This window comes from Lagopus leucura, unplaced genomic scaffold, assembly GCF_019238085.1.
Source record: "Lagopus leucura isolate 7727_CA_CO unplaced genomic scaffold, USGS_WTPT01 Super-Scaffold_100004, whole genome shotgun sequence".
Lineage (NCBI taxonomy): Eukaryota > Metazoa > Chordata > Aves > Galliformes > Phasianidae > Lagopus > Lagopus leucura.
Genome location: NW_024962264.1, coordinates 48,744,936 through 48,762,227, shown reverse-complemented (window position 1 = coordinate 48,762,227; position 17,292 = coordinate 48,744,936). Strand labels below are relative to the sequence as shown.

The 17,292-nt window shown below is 40.0% G+C and overlaps 1 protein-coding gene across 3 annotated transcripts; it reads left to right on the top strand.

Annotated features, from left to right (window-relative positions):
* The first annotated feature begins 2,491 nt into the window (after nucleotides 1–2,491).
* KLB (klotho beta) lies at nucleotides 2,492–16,843 on the top strand. Of its 3 annotated transcripts, none has more exons than XM_042871800.1 (6): nucleotides 2,492–2,737; nucleotides 3,212–3,355; nucleotides 10,699–11,203; nucleotides 12,824–13,092; nucleotides 13,901–15,044; nucleotides 16,065–16,843. In XM_042871800.1, the coding sequence occupies exons 1-6, from the start codon at nucleotides 2,618–2,620 to the stop codon at nucleotides 16,421–16,423; spliced, it is 2,541 nt and encodes an 846-aa protein (XP_042727734.1). In that variant the 5' UTR covers nucleotides 2,492–2,617; the 3' UTR covers nucleotides 16,424–16,843. The 3 variants fall into 3 exon arrangements, with proteins under 3 accessions (XP_042727734.1, XP_042727733.1, XP_042727732.1); XM_042871799.1 differs by having other exon boundaries at nucleotides 2,492–3,355; nucleotides 16,065–16,166; nucleotides 16,366–16,843; XM_042871798.1 differs by having other exon boundaries at nucleotides 2,492–3,355.
* Nucleotides 16,844–17,292: the final 449 nt, after the last annotated feature.

Sequence of the window (17,292 nt, the reverse complement as noted above, 5' to 3'; positions counted from 1 at the left end):
ATAACTGGAATTGCTTAATCAAGACAGAAGCAAGAATAGAAATTTGACAGATGAGAACTGAGCTTCCCAACTAATGCAGCGTCAATGGCAGATGCCCTGGAGACCACAGCCTCTCCCAGCCTCAATTCATTCCCAAACCAAGGTTATTAAATGCACGGTTGGAGGCAGGAAACCCCACTGTGGACATCCACAACAGCATTAGGGCTGGAGCCTGCTCTGACTTTGCCACCTGAGCTGGTGCAATAATTAAATACTGCCTCTTCTCTTCCCCTCCAGCTGCACCCTCTCTTCTCAGCAGTCCCTGATCACATCTCACTTGGCTGTGCAAATTGTTTTCTGATTTAGCAGTCACAGTATTTCCTTTCCCCAACTCTTTGCTCAGCTAATCACATCTCTCTTTCAAATTCAAGTCACTATATGATTCTCCCAGTTTGCTTTCTTTTTATCAAGTAACGTTAGAGACTAACCAGTTAAAATGACAAAGCAGAAAGAAAATAAATTCAGTCATTTTCAGACCTCGATTAGGGCATGCTCCAAGTCACATAGATAATAATGAAAGAAATACAGTTAGTAAATTAATCTCAATTAAGCATCTGGGAGCACAAGCCTCTGCTGTGCCCTTTGCATCTCATGCAAATACACCGCACCATGTTTGAAATAAGGTGCAAGCAGTGCTAGCCCTGCTGTAGTTGCTGGGCAGAAGCCTGTCGTTTATACTTTGTCAATACAGTCGCCCCAGTGCTTTGAGCTTTCATGTGTGCTTTGAGCTCATGCATATGTTGGTCATGGTATCTAACTACTTTAGCGTTACAGCATTTTTAATGACTTGTATTTCAGTTTTGCTTCATAGTACAGTACACACAGTTGAAGCTTTTAAATGCTAAAACAGATGGATTCTGTTCATGCAATAACTAATCCAATTAATATTTCAAATGCTATTCCATATAGTAAAAAAGGAACGTGGCAGTGTATACTGTAGATCCACTTGGTACAGGTCCTATTCACACCTCCCTTTCTCAAACTGCCTTTGTAGGATCTTTGCTGAGAAGCAGGGAACAGGTGCTGAGGGAGTGCTGGGTCTGCTCTGTTGGACAGATTGACCTTAGGTGAGCGGCTGCCCTGCCACTGGAGATCTGCAGTGAAGATGTTAGTGGGAACTTTCTCCATCACCTAAGGTGAAACTGTCTCTTGTAAAGGCGCTGCTGAGATATGCTTACAAGGGTGCACTGAGGTAGATGTAGTTTTTTGTTGTTTATCTCATAAACAAATACATAAAATGTCTTCCATCTTCCACTGTTTTAATTAAACTGAAGGTATGTCAGAATGGCATTAGGCTATGCTAGAAAAGACACCCATGCTGCTTGCAAACATGCTCTCACAGGCAGCAGGAACAATAAAGCAGCCGTAGCCCAGCTGCCCATCTAGACTTTCATCTCCTGCATGTCAACAGGGCTAATTCATCTGAGCACAGTGCTGTACCTACGTGGTAAGTTGTTCCATGCTCAGATTTCAGCGCACAACTGTCTTGCAGGTACAGATCCATTGCTATCCAGCAACTCTGACTGCGGCGTGAATACATTTTATGTGACTGTCTCTGAAGAAATCAAGACTGGCAGGTATCAGCCTTACGGTATTTATTAAATTTACCGAATCTTCACATGCATAGTTTAGCTGTAATTTGAAATATGTTAGAAGATGAAACTATAAAATATTATCTAGCTGCTCTGCAAGACATTCCCTGTACTGATGGCCCAGCTGCAAGGTTATTAAATTAATAACAAAATAACATCTTTCAAGCCTAATTATCTTTGCTAATTATTTTTATTTAAAGAAATTAAGGGAAATTGCTTAAGGACTAGAACAAACCCATGTTAATTTTGTACTGATGCTGTATGTAGGGCTGTACATAGGACTTCTATAAGCTACAACAGCAGTTGTGTGTATTTGGAATAAATTTAGCCTCGCCTTGTGTTTCGATGTAACTACTGGGATATGCATATGTATGTTGCAGTCTCTTTGTAGGCACGATTCTGTCCTGATTCTAGAAATAAACTGTATACTAATGCTGTATGTTACATTTCTTGCAGGCAAAATTAAACTCTGGGAAAAGACCCCCCAAGCCCTTCCGGCACTCTTACAATTTAACATGTGAGTCATTAAAAATTTTAAATCACACTTTAATTGAGGACTTTGTAATTAGAATTCTGTTTCTTCCTCATTTCCTTGAAATACAGTTTCAGGAGGAACAGAGAACCGGACAGCTTCTTAGCACCCTGTCAACTGAATGTTCCCATGCGAGTGACCAAGCTTTTTGTTTCACTCGGGTAACCTATTTTCCTGCAGTAAGAACACAGCTGAGGTGTCTCAGTGACCACACAGAGGCCACCTCCCTAAAAATTACGCTGTTCTCTGACCCACCCCAGGTCTCACAGTTCAGGCTAATCATTGACAGGGCTTTTACAATCACAAGCTTTTAGTGAAGCTTTGATAAGACACTCCAGCATTTAGCGGCAAGTGAAGACAGCCTGCACAGCAGGGATTCCAGGGAATGAATGGATTTTTTTCAGTCTTGGTGAAGGGAATCTGACTTTTAATGCTGGCGTTATAAAGCAGCATAATGCGTGGCCGACAGCTGAAGAGATTTGTTGCTTTTTGGACATTAGTTTTCATAAGGACAGTTGCTGGGCTTGCCGGAGAGGGAAGATCTGTGTGGAAAAAGGACCCCAACTCCAGTCCTGTGAGTGAAAAACATATGTTTTTGTATGACACTTTCCCCACAGAGTTTCTCTGGGGCGTAGGGACGGGAGCATTCCAGGTGGAAGGCAGCTGGAGGAAGGACGAGAGAGGACCCTCCGTCTGGGACCGCTTCATCCACGCAGAGCTCAGAGACACTGACAGTGCAGATGTTTCCAGTGACAGCTACACCTTGCTGGACAAAGATGTGTCAGCTCTGGATTTTTTAGGAGTTACCTTTTACCAGTTTTCAATCTCATGGTCAAGGCTTTTTCCCACTGGAGTGGTAGCAGCTCCTAACAAAAAAGGACTCCAGTACTATAACGCCCTTATTGACTCTCTGATCTACAGAAATATTGACCCCGTGGTTACCCTGTACCACTGGGACCTGCCCCTGACACTGCAAGAACAGTATGGGGGATGGAAAAATGAATCGGTCATTGATATCTTCAATGACTATGCCACCTTTTGCTTCCAGACCTTTGGGGATCGTGTTAAATATTGGATTACCATCCACAATCCTTATTTAGTTGCTTGGCATGGCTATGGCACGGGTATTCATGCTCCTGGAGAGAAAGGGAAAATAACCACTGTCTACGCTGTAGGACACAATTTGATCAAGGTACAGTATAATAAGGATTTACAAACTAATCTTGCACTGTCATGGGAAGTAATGGGAAAAATCCATCATGTAATCTATGTAAAAAAATAATAATGAAGGAATGTGAAAATACCAAGAAATAGCCCTCAGCTAAGGCAGTCTTTAAAAGAATATTTTTTTAATCTCCACATTTATTTCATTGTAGTCTCAGCAGCTGACTCAGTAATTGTTTTCAAGTGCTTGTTTATTTCTCCATTTAAGTTTCTTACAGCATCTACCTATCAAAGATCATGGGTTTCCTTCTTTATTCTTTTCTTTTAGTCACAGTGAAATGACTGTTCTGTCATTCAGCCACACTAAAATGACTATTCTATTAGCTCATGCAGAGATTGTTGTTCTATTTGCATATGGGATCAATTCTACTACTAATAGAAGATATGTTTATACAAATATGATTAGTTCTGGCTTAGTAAGATCATATTGCAAAATGTTTATCACTGACCTAGCAAGGTCATCAGTTCTTGGTTTTGGAAGATAACAAATGTCCCCTTTACTATTTAAGAGTTTCAAAATTACATTATTTCCATAGCAATTTCTGCATTTTCATTTTTATGTGAGTGTTATTTTATGTATCAGCTTTCTTCTACAGAATTAGACATCCAATAGATTTGACCCTGTGTTCGGTAGCTTCAACAGCTTCAGTACTGGGTCCTAAGTTCATAATATTCTTTCTTTGAGAAGGGCAAGAAGAGGAGTCTCAAGGTTGTATTTTTAAGGAAAAATGTAGAGACATTCATGCTAATATTAAGAACTGAACAATTTACAGCATCTCTGATTTCATTCCACAGAGTAGCTTGTTCATATGCTTAAAAGTTTATATTCTTATTTTCTTGCGCTGTAATTTAAAACAATCTCTGACAACAGCAGTTTAAGATAATTAACAATATAAATACACCTTGTTTTTATTTGTAGTGCTCGAAGTACTTTAAAGAGCAAGTTGTCCTGTCTGCTTGATAGAGAAGCTAGTATAATTCTCCATGCTCAAGCAATTCCTAGCTGTCATAGACCTTTCCTTCTGCCTACCATACATTATAAATGTAGTTAACAAATACATCTGAATGTATTTGTTACACAGAAAGAATTATGCACGTTGGGAAATATTAATTAACAGTGTTTAAAATTTTCTACAACTTCTATTTCTTGTATTTGCTTCCAGGCTTGAGCTGGAGAACATCTTTTTTCAGAAAAACTCGCACTGCAGTCAATAGAAGTTTTACACAAAGAGTCATCAGGTGTCCAGATTCAATAACTGATTTCAGACATAGCACATGAATTGACTTAGCTATAGAGATTTGTGAAGCATCTCAAAGAGAACTGATGCCCAATCACTCTTTTTGTTTTTCAAGTGCTATATAAGATATTTGATATAATACATGTAAAGAATGTAATGCAAGTGTGCAGTATGGCTTGCCTACATTTCTGAGTGGCACAACTGAAACTGGACTATCAGCTCAGCAGTGTCTGCATTTTTCCACAGTATATTTTCCATATAAACACCACATAGCACAAAGAGAGCAATACCTCCACTGAAGAATCAGCTGAGTGTGCCAGGAAGCCAAGCAGAGCGTGATACACAAATTACTAAGTGAAGTTTCTTAGTGAAGATTATTTAACTCAGACTTGTTCATTCTAGCTTTAAAATCTATGCTTCTGAGCATAAAACAAATCACTAGAAAGAAACATTCAGTGATACTTTGTGCAACACACAATATGTTATTCTTGAGCAGAAGTTATTTTCATGTTGTATCTTTCCCACAGCACTGTGAACATTACGAAATGTATTAGCAGTTTTCTCCAGTGGCACTGTAAAAGTCCTGAAGATTTCAGGTCTTCTTTACAAAGAATTCTAAATTTGTAGTGAAGCATCTGGAGTGTAATGTTTTGTGGTTGGAGGTGGAATTGAAACTCTTGTGGAAACTGTTGACACAAGTCAACACATCTTATATATATATATATATATGTAGATATTTCTTAATAAAACATAGTTAAAGCCAGCATACCACGTAAGACATGAGTGATATGCTTTTCAAGAGAGGTAGCCATAATCTGTAAGAAATTTATTTTAATTCTTAACTAACAACTTTAGTAGAATTAGTAGATTGAAGAAAACCAACAGCTTAAAACTCAAATATTTAGTTGGGAAAAAAAAAATCCACACATTTTAGAACCAATAAGACAGTGATCTGCTTCCATGAATGAAGGTCATTAGGTAAGTAATTACCTTATGAAGGATTTTCAACAAAAGAAGGATTTATCTGTTCTCTTCAAGCTCAGGAGACATATGCTGTTCCCAGCACAAGGTATTGCACATCCTGTGTCAGCTGTTGCATGTGCTTTCTTTCTGTGGTTTGCATCCTTCTAATGAAATGGCACCGATGCACCTTTTAAGAGCCAGCCCTCTTGTTATTAAAGACCCAGAAATAAAGTCAGCTACTGAATGCAGAAAGCAAAGGTTGCTAAGCAGTGCGCTTGGGAGTTCTGCATTCAGAAAACAATATATAGATATCGATGTTTCCATCTGAAATATGTGCCTGTATATATTTTACACAGTGTGTCATAACGCTGCTCATCGTTAGAAAAGATCTGGTAGTATTCACATGGAAATGAATAGGAAATATGATGTTTGAAGCTTTTAAATTACAAATGGCTAAGATTCTCACTTAGGTGAATCTCTAGTCAATCAGATGGTAGTCACTAATATGAGGAACAAGTGAAATTGGATACCACATGGAGAAAGACAGTCTGCATCTCCTTTTTTCATTAACAGGGACTGTCCTTCACAAAAGCAACACTGGAACACACTGAGGTGTAACTTGCCATGTGACACTTGAAAGACATATCAACAAAATACAAAAACAATGAATTAGCTTCTGAGGCACTACGGAGGTAGGGAAGAAGAGACTGCACACAGGAAGAAAAAATAGATGCATTTCTTTGATTTGATAGTAGTTACATTGGAAAAAAGCAGGAAAATAAGAAGCAGTTGAATCACTGTCACTGGAACTAAACAGATATGTATCAGATCAATTATCACCATTTTCTGTAGATCTAGTTTTATTCTTTCTGTTTCTTAGGCTGAGGTTTGTAAACACTACAAACTACAGACCAGCTATCTTTTCATCTTCTGTATCAGTGCCCTCCAGGCAGTTCTGTCCTTGCTGTGACAGGCAGAAACTTTTTGTTTTTTTTTTTTAAATACTGTGTTTAAGACTGTTCACATTCCCTTCCATCTTGCTCCTTGATGAAAAGGGCAGGAGAGCACTAGCAGAACAAGGAAATCATGCCACATATTTTTTTTCACTGACATGTTTTAATAACACATTCTTGGAAAAGAACACACAGGATGTCTACACAGAGATCCATCACATCACAGCTCAGGTTCCTCTCTGTGCCTGGCTGAGTTACTCCTAGCTCTCTGGTAGCAGTTCCTTGCCAGGATCTCTTCATGGACACACTATTACCTTTGGGCTCTTTGGATGAGCGTGTCTCTGAGAAGTCCCATAATTTATTCTCTTTAAAAACAAATTTCTGCTGAAGGAATCAGGAATCATTTTATGCCTAAGTCCACACAGACACGTTTTGCCCTTTCTCTCCTCAGGACCTTGAAAGATGAAGCTATACCAATGCTCATCTTTCTTACAACAGGAGAGAGATTGGTGTCCATGAAGTATGGCCCTGGAGAGACAGCAGAATTTTTAAGCTTACAAATGCCACTGCCGGAAGATTTTTCAGTGTCAGTCATCAGTGATGACAGTACTTTACAAGGTTTGAATGAGGAATGATTCACATTTTTCTATACAATTTGTTGTTTCCAAGTTAGCTTACTTACAAGTTAGCTTACTTCTTGGAAACCATCAGGAAACATGCAATCCAAGTGCAGAACGGCTAACACTCATCAAATTCCATCATCAAACTTTCAAACCACCCCTTTGAAAACTTGGTCACTTACATGTCCACAGCCCTTTTTTCCTCCACAAGGACTCAGCTTCAGTGTCACTTTGCAAAAGAAAGGCATTATCTCTATCCTGACCACAGGGCATCTTTACCACAAGACCAAAAGTGCCTTGAACCAAAATAAACTCTCCAAATAAGCCCCCCACACCAGCTCTGCTTCTAAAGTGATTTTTACACTGTCATCATCAGTCTATTCTAGCTCCTCATTCTTTAAAACCCAAACAATTAAACACAAAGGGAGAATCTCTTTATTGGGATTTTTTAAAATTCTCTTGCTGGCCAGCATGCTGAAGTAACTCTACATTGTTTTGTGTATTCGATATTGAGATATTCTATGAAAGCCACTTTACTGTAGCAAATCTTATGAATCTGAAAGTGTCGGTATTTCCATAAGCTTTTTTGTCCATACAGAAAATAATTTACAGCAGCAGAGTTTGAAGGAGCATGAGAATATTTCAAGAGAGAACAACACTGTTGTCTTTCTTTTATTAAATTGACTCATTCTATCTAGCCTTTTTGCAGGGTTAATACTAACTGGCTTAGCACGCTTGTGACTTTGAAGTCTATGGAATAATTGTTATACTAATGCCAGGACAATATGCTGAAATTAATGTCATACGTATCTAGAATAAATACCCAATATTGATCCTGCTTTCACTGTGTACTCAGCCTTGACATTTGTCCTTGATCTAACAAGGAAAGTGAAAGATTAGGGATTAAACTGTAACTGAAAACAAAAGATTAGTCAAGATTTACTCAAAATAGTAATCGTAATGTATGATACAGCTTTTAAATCAATGTTTATTTCATGTTTCATCTTACAAAACAAATGTTAATTATCAGCTGGTTCCATCAGTAAGTTTGCAGTTAGAATACATCTTTCACCTGAGAATGCTAAGCTGCTTCACAGACAATTAACAGTTTGAAACAGAATTATTGGTGAGCAAAAGCTATTAAATCTACAACAACTGCCACAACCTTCAATAGACCACTCACATTTTTTTTTAATTGGGACAGCCCTTGGAATTAGAAGACATCAGTGATGCATATGAATTTGTGATGTGAAAATCCTACCTTGACTCATGCTAGACGCATGTATTTCCATTAGTTCTGCTCTTGTGGAATGGCACTTGTGGCTGCTTTCACACCTGCAGACAGTGTTTTAGTAGTAACTTTATTTTTCTCTAATCAACTTCCTGAAATTGCACAGGCAGCTAATGAAGTCTCCCTGATAGTCTTTTACCTGTCGGTAGTGCATTTGTAATTGGTTGTTTTTTTGGCAAAGCCTTCTTACTCCACTTTATTTAGTAGTACGGGATTGCTAAGATATAGCTGATGCCCCCATCCTGCTACCTGGTTGTATGAATAACACAGCTGACTTGAGCAAAGTTTTTCTTGTCAAACCAACAGGAACATGTATCTTTCATTAAACAGGTGTTAGCAGGCTGTGTCTGGGGGATAATATTCCTTCACCACATAAGAAATCAGTAGGGGCAGGCAACTACAAGCAAACACCAGAGTAAGGCTGGCTCTAGCAGCCATGTGGGGCTGGAGGGACCTCTGGGAGGGGACAGTGAGGGTAACTGAGGGGATGGCACTGGCCACATAGATATTCTGATAAGACTAGTACGAAATCCCTTTTGTAATATTATAACTGCAGCTTTCAGTTTTCCTCATGAGTACAATTTTGCTGGCCTCCCTTTAACCTCCATCTCAAAGGTTAATGTTGCTTTATCAGTACTTTCAAAGACAGACCTTGAACGAATGTTACAAGCATGACCTTAGAAACCATAAACTGATACACAAAATTTCACAAGCTGTCATTCCACAGTACTCCTGAGTTTAAATAAATACCTACCTGACATCAGGCCTTCTATTCTTTTTTTTTCCTTTTTCCAACCAGTGCATTTCTAGATAAACTAGCTGAAATTATTGTCAAATGTAAGCAATGCTGTTTGGCTTTGTAATGTCAATCTAACTCGTAGAAGTGTTTCACAATATTTCTCCCAGTTTTTCTGGGTGCAAACAGTCATTTGCTTTAAAGCTTAGTGTATAGAGCCGTACTTGAGGAGCAGTGTAAACCCTGAGTTATTGGACAACTCATCAGCAGAGGGAGGTGTCAACTCCTCTCTCACATCCATCTCCAGAACATCCAGAGCCATCCTTCTCTGACACATGCAATCTCCTATTTTCCTGTACAGGACTCAGAACAATGCTAGAGGCTCCTAAATCTCCAATGCATTTGCTTTAATGCACAGACTATAAAAATTTTGACGTATACGATCTCTTAACTAAATAATTAATGTGACATTCACAGGTAATTCCAGTGTGTGACAATGTTAAGCTGTCTAAAACGCAACGATGATCTGAAAAATTGAATTACAATGCAATACAGGGTATGTTTTCATTGCCACTAATACACTTGGCAAAATTTGTGTCTGTCCTACAGATGGCATTGATTGGCATCACCTGAACGCTGATATGTGCCATAACAAATAAAACTTGGGAAATGCAGCTGTCAGCTTTCCTTTCAAAACCAAAGTGGTGCTGTTGTCAGAATGAATACTTCAAAGGAATAAACTTTATTCTTTTCTGTTTTATGTACTGTCAGGAAAATTGTAATTATAGCAACTTCAAAGAAGAAATGAACTGTAAGCCTGGATCAAAATTCTCACACTGTGAAACAACATTTTGTTTCAAATTTTTCAGCTGCAGCTTAGGGCTTCCTCCACATTTTGTACATACATACTTAAAGTGGAACACTTGTATAATTAGTGCAAATTCAAACAAATGAAAGTGCATCCTAAGAACAGAACAGAGGAACAGAGGGGATGTGGTCTGATCACAGCAAATTCAGGTAGCCCCCATAGCACAAAGTCAATCAATAGCACAGAGCCAACATTGACATAGGAGACATAATTTGAGATATATAATTAATGTAAAATCTGTAATTACAGTTTAAAATTTTAACTCTATCAACAATCAGTACTTTACAAACAAAGAACCAGCTGGGACTCTGCAGATCACTGATATCCCACTGTCGACAGCTGTTTGGTCTAAAATTAGCTATAAGAACCATTTCACGTATCTGCTGGAACATCTAACCTTCAGACCTATATCAAAAGGCAGAAAGCCAAATGCATCATAGCAACAGCACACAGGAGATGCTCAGCATTACCACCATATAAAGACCTTGCATCTCTTCAGGGTGACTGTTGTACCTTAATCATTCAGTGATATTGCCACAGAAGTCTGCAGAAGATCAAACCCAGCTACCTGTCTGGCTGGCTACCTACACAGACACAGAGTTATTAAATAGCAGCAATTCAACCCTGTTTTTCTTTTATCAGGCTCATGCAAAAGTCTGGCATAACTACAAGAAACACTTTCAACCGTATCAGAAGGGACTGATGTCCATAGTCTTGGGATCCCACTGGATCGAACCCAACAGATCAGAAGACACTTCGGACATTTCTAAATGCCAGCAGTCTGTGGACAGAGTACTTGGATGGTTTGCTAAACCCATCCATGGGGACGGCGATTATCCAGAAGATCTGAAAAACGAATCTTTTTTGCCGCGCTTTACTGAGGATGAAAAAAAGTACATAAAAGGAACAGCTGACTTCTTCGCATTTTCCTTCGGTCCTGATAACTTCAAACCTCCAAACACACTACCGAAAATGGGACAAAACTTGTCGCTCAATTTGAGGGAAGTCCTGAACTGGATTAAACTGGAATACGACAGTCCTCGGATCTTCATTGCAGAGAACGGCTGGTTCACTGACAGCCACGTGAAAACCGATGACACCACTGCCATCTACATGATGAAAAACTTCATAAATAAGGTGTTGCAAGGTTTGTGCACAACTGAGCTGCTGGGTTCTTTTTGGGATTTTTTTTTGTTAGGAAAATTTTAAAGATAATTTAGCTTTTTTAAAGATTTGATCTTTTTTTAAAAGACGTAATGGCAACTAAGTTAATTATTAATTATTTCTACTGTGTAAGTACAAGCCACAGATCAGGATCCACTGGTGGTAGTGCTGTACAAACAGAAAAAAATTAGTCCCTGTCTCAGAAAGCTAAAGTCCAACATCTGGGTACAAAACTGAGCCAGAAATGAATGTAAATAAATACACTGCATATCACTTTTCACTGATGGCAGCCAGAGTGTAAAATCTTTGTGTGGGCACATACCTTGACAGCAGGAAAATAAGGCAGAGACAACAGGCTGCCATTGTCATGCCAAGCCCCTACTTCAATGCCAAATGCATGGAATTAATCAGCAGAATGGCAATCATTCTTTGGGATTACACCATGCCAAGCAGAAGATAACATGTTTTAAATACACAGGTGGAATATTGGTATTTTCACTCCAAAAAGCCAGAGGGCAGGACCAGCTCTCTGAAGGCCAAAGATTTAATTTTATATAAAACATTAATGCTGTTAATATCTGAAGCCTCTGTAAAACCTGTGTTTTTCCATCTCGGTGCTGGGGGGTAGGAGACACCTCTGGCTTGGGTGCCAGCCTCAGCTGAGGCCATGCCCTCCTGCACCACGCACTGTGTGCCATGCTGCCGTGGTGGGTTGCCTACGTCCTTCACAAAAACATTTCTAATCCTCAGCAAAGGGAAAAGATATGAAATCAGAATGTCTGATTATCAACAGACAAGATCAAGCTCTTAATGAAGGCTGTCTAGATGAAGTTGTTCCAAACTGTCAACTTCACATAGCCCAGTATATATGACATAGCCTGATTTGTCCCGAATTTGAGGTTACATTCCTGCATTTGGCTTGATATTTTAAATATTGCATGGCAACAGGGGGAAGCCTAGAGGCAGGACTGCATTTGAAGATGCACGGCAGGTAGATTACTAGCTAAGAAAACGCAATCCTCTTCTGCAGCAGATTTGTCTGCAATAACCATCCGTGGGCCCACACTTCTGAAATGCTTGGGTCAGTGCTCAACTAATAACTACAAGAACTGCAATCTGTATTTTTACATATATCAATTCTTCAACATGTTTCAAAATACAGAGCAACCTCATCATTAATGTTTGCTTTTTTTTCCTTTATGTGAAGGAAATTGTGTCTAACTAACAATAACATTCCAAATATATTCTCATATTTTTGCTGACAGAAAAATCTAATATAAATTAGCTGCTTACAGCAAAACCAATTTGATCTGTTTAACCATAAAACAACATTGGTATAGGCCAGATTGGAATGGGTTGGTAGCTACTGACATTGCATGTGTCAGAGAAGAGTGCTGAAAGCTTTGCACTGTATGCTTGTAACTTATAGTGCAGCAAATCGTGAAAATAAGTTGCATAAAATCACCATTGCTACGAACAGATCCCAGCTGCCATTCTTGAAGGCAACTGAAACTTATCTTTTGCAGCTGTTACTTTCCAATATGTATGTTAGAGTACTAAATATGGTATAATATAATCATGAATGTTAATTTCTCTTACGCAGCTATTAAATATGACAACATAGATGTGTTCGGTTACACAGCCTGGTCACTCCTTGATGGCTTTGAATGGCAGCATGCCTACAAAATCCGACGTGGATTATTTTATGTGGATTTCAAAAGTGAAAAAAAGGAACGGATTCCCAAGTCATCTGCACTTTATTATAAACAAATCATACAGGAAAATGGCTTCTTCCCAAGAGAGTCTACACCAAGTGTTCAAGCTCAGTTTTCCTGTGACTTCTCCTGGGGTATCACTGAGTCTGTTCTGAAGGTAAGAGTAAATAAAATGCAGAAATGGCCACTGGAGGCAGAACAATTATGAGCTTACTTCATGAGTAAAAGACTGGGTGCAGTACCTTTCATTCTGAATCTCAACGCACACTGCACACCATCTTTTTTCCCAACTGTCTCCTGAAGTACCTATTTCAGCTTTAAATTTGGTAGACAGGATGACCAATGTGTATGGCAGTGCTGAGATACTCTTTGTCATCACATACAGAAACGTAGTCCAATGAAAAGAATGTTAAGCACCCCAAATACCAACAAATCTCTGTAATTTATCCTACTTATCAACAACTGTAAGGAAAATAAAGCTTCTATATATTCTGTTAAGCATTCTGAGTAAATATACGGCATAGAAAAGACCACTTCTTTTAAATAATATTTTAAACTTCACTGTATTATGCTACAAATTGCACTAAGAGTGTTAAAAATAACAGTAAAAATATATCCTTTTCTGCATAGATACTTGCTAACTAATAGAAGAGAGCAGAGATGGAGTTCATACTAAGCTCTACACATTGTGTCAGATATTTGCACAGGCAGAAAGACTACCAGTAAGAACAGGGACTGGACTGTTGTGCCATGGTTGCACAGAACTGACCTTGGCAGCAGTGCCAGAACAATCCGTGCCCGCCTGTTACATTCCCTGCTGTCTTTGCAGAACCATCAGAACCGTCCTTTCTGTGACCGCAGAGGGAACCCATGTGGGACATTTATCTGCGTGAAAACGGACGTAGCGTACGCTGGTGGAGGGGTCAGTATGACCTCATTTTAACATACTGCTTTCCATTCCCCAGGCAGAGTCTGTGGCATCCTCACCCCAGTTCTGTGATCCAAACCTCTACCTGTGGAACATCACGGGAGATGGGCTCCTGCACAAAGTGGAAGGAGTGAAGCTAAAAACCCGTCCGGCACAGTGTACGGATTTTGTCAGTATTAAAAAGCAACTTGACCTCCTGGAAAAAATGAAAGTCACCCACTACAGATTTGCACTTGACTGGTCACTGATTTTACCCAATGGAGATTTGTCAGTGGTCAACAGACAGGTGCTGAGGTATTACAGATGCATGATTAGCGAAGTGCTAAAGCTCAACGTGCAGTCTATGGTCACCCTGTACTACCCAACGCACGCCTACCTGGGCCTGCCGGGCCCTTTGCTGCAGACAGGAGGGTGGCTCAACCAGTCTACAGCCTATGCTTTTCAAGACTACGCGGCTTTATGCTTTCAGGAACTTGGTGATTTGGTTAAACTTTGGATTACAATAAATGAGCCTAACCGACTCAGTGATGTCTACAACAGGAGCAGCAGCGATACATACCGGGCAGCGCACAATTTGCTAATAGCGCACGCCATGGCCTGGAGAACATACGATGAGCAGTACCGGTCCTTCCAGCATGGCAAAGTGTCCCTGTCCCTGCACTCAGATTGGGCAGAGCCTGCCAACCCCTACTTTGAGTCCCACGCCAAAGCTGCCAACAGGTTCCTTCAGTTTGAAATAGGCTGGTTTGCCGACCCCATATTTAAGACCGGAGACTATCCAGCTACAATGAGGGAATACATCCACTTTAAAAACAGAAAAGGCCTCTCCCACTCTTTACTGCCGTCTTTCACAAGTGAGGAAAGGAAGCTCATTAAAGGTGCAGCTGACTTCTACGCGCTGAATCACTTCACCACACGATTTGTGATTCACGAGCCCCAGAACGGGAGCCAGTACGAGTTTGACCGTGACATCCAGTTCCTGCAGGACATCACCTGCCTGAGCTCCCCTTCCCGGCTGGCAGTGGTGCCCTGGGGAGTGCGCAAGGTTCTGAAGTGGATTAAAAGAACCTACGGTGACATAGACATCTACATCACAGCAAACGGAATAGATGACCAGTCCTTGGACAACGATGAGCTTCGGAACTACTACTTAGAAAAATACATACAAGAGGTTTTAAAAGGTGAGCCTATGACAGATTCCTCAGAGCTGTTTTCATGGCACAGATCCAGGACCCAAGCTTTACCCAATGCTAGCTACTCCGAAGTCTGCAGGAGATAATATTTCATGAGAAGTGCAGCAATGCTGTGTTGTTAAGCTGAGACAGAGGCAGTTACAGAAAGGTCCCTGAAAGGCACTGGTACCTGAACCATACAGCCAAGGATGCGCAATACATCCCTACACTATTTCCTACTGACAGACTCCGGAGACTTCCCTGGCCAGGCCACAGGATATCCAAAAGCTCCTCCGGGGCACCTGTCCCCTAACACAGGCTGCACATCCTGACTCCCCAGAAGCTAAACATGTGAAAATGAGGCAGGTCTTACTCACAGCTAGCCATAGTTTCAGACTGCTTCTGGACACTAACAATAAGCAGAGCATTTCTCCTCCAGTGCTTAGCTCTCTCCCAATTACTACAGAATTGATAAACATTTGCTGGTTTACTTTTCATGCCAATTTCACATTACAAACAAGGGGACAATAATTAATTCTGCTGCTACCCAAAGGAAAAGGTCATTTAAGGGGCAACCATCACAGTGCTCCAAATTCAATTTTCAGATAGCGTGATACCTCAGACTATTCATGGAAATATCTCCGTAGTTTAGAAAGCTTTTGCTGAGTCTGGCTCACATCCTCAGCTACACTTTATACTTACATATGAGTGAGAGATGTCTAGTCACCAAGGACTATTATTATTTCATTCAAGTATTTTTCGCCCAGCACTTGCATGCAGCAGGGTAACAATCATGTATGACAAAGGGCTGAGCAGCTGGGTCTGGAATAAGGCAGGAATTTCATCAGCACCACTCTCAGGACCCAGCTAACCATCTGCTCTCCAAAGTCCTGCAGGGACATATTTTATGATGTCATTATAGTCTTTAAATGAATAACCATTTGAAAACTTAACTCATTACTAGAAAGTCTGCAAGTTACACAAAATGTTATTAACGATATTAACAACCCTCTATTTTTTTCCTCCCAGCATACTACATTGACAAAGTCAAGATTAGAGGCTACTACGCATTTAAATTGACCGAGGAAAAATCTAAGCCCAGATTTGGATTCTTCACTTCTGACTCAAAAGGCAAGCCTTCAATAAAATTTTACAATAACCTGATAAGCAATAACGGCTTTCCTGCCGACTACTCTGTCTGCGATCCATCCAACGACAAGCAGTGTAGCTTCTGTTTGTTTGTTTCTCAGAAGAAGCCATTAATATTCTTCGCCTGCTGTCTTTTCTCCACTCTGATCTTGCTTTTAACTATTATTGTTTTTCACAAAAGAAAAAGAAGAAAACGTTTCAAGGCAAAGAGAATCCGGCGCATCTGTGTGTCACTTTAATAAGGGGGCTCAAGCCCACTTTCAACAGGATTCATGACTGTGCATTCTACAGAGGACCGTGTAAACAGGCAACTGCAGAAAAGCACTATGTGAGTCACTCCAGTTATACACACCGAACACCTCAGCTGAAAACAGAAGGTAACTGTATGCACAGGAAAACAAGCTATGATGCCTGCTTCTGCTGAAATCACTTTTCTCCACTTTCTGTACCAAGAAAACGTTATGCCTTTCCTGTGCCTTGGAATAACCACACAAACTGTGTGACTTGAAAAGAGATACTAGTCTGTGAGAACTGATATGCACTTTTATACAAACTTCTTTGGACCAAAACTTTCTGTGATGTATATTCATGCTGTGAATAATGTTAAACATGAAGATGCAACTAGTAGTTTATAAATAAAAGTGTTAGCAAACACCAAATGGGTAGGTGCCATCACTATCTGTAACTCTGCACTTTTAGATCAACAATCTAAACATTCTGTCACTTCCAGCTGCCCCTGAACACTGAAAATAGCATCAAACACAAGGCAAGTGATGCAATTTATCTACTGTTATCCAAGGATACAGAACCTCAATAGTAAGACCTGAGACATGTTTGTTTCCATCTTGCAGAAACAATGCTACCTAGAGAGAAGCTTCCTTACCAGTCCAAGGCAGTCATCACTTCCAGCTGCTAGAGTTCAAGTCCATACACCCACACACAGAACTACCAGGATGCAAAAGTATACTGACACTGAACAATTAAGGCAGCTAAATATTGTGGATCCTTCTGCACAGCCAACTAGAAACTTTGCATATATCCTCAAACCAGTACACGTGTAACCAACTGAACCTGCATCACCCAACCTTAAATCTCAGTTCATAAATGC

Coding starts and splice junctions, on each gene's coding strand:
- KLB (XM_042871798.1), top strand. CDS start 2,618: ATGCGTGGCCGACAGCTGAAGAGATTTGTTGCTTTTTGGACATTAGTT. Junction 3,356..10,698: donor TAGGACACAATTTGATCAAG/GTACAGTATAAT, acceptor TTCTTTTATCAG/GCTCATGCAAAAGTCTGGCA. Junction 11,204..12,823: donor CATAAATAAGGTGTTGCAAG/GTTTGTGCACAA, acceptor TCTCTTACGCAG/CTATTAAATATGACAACATA.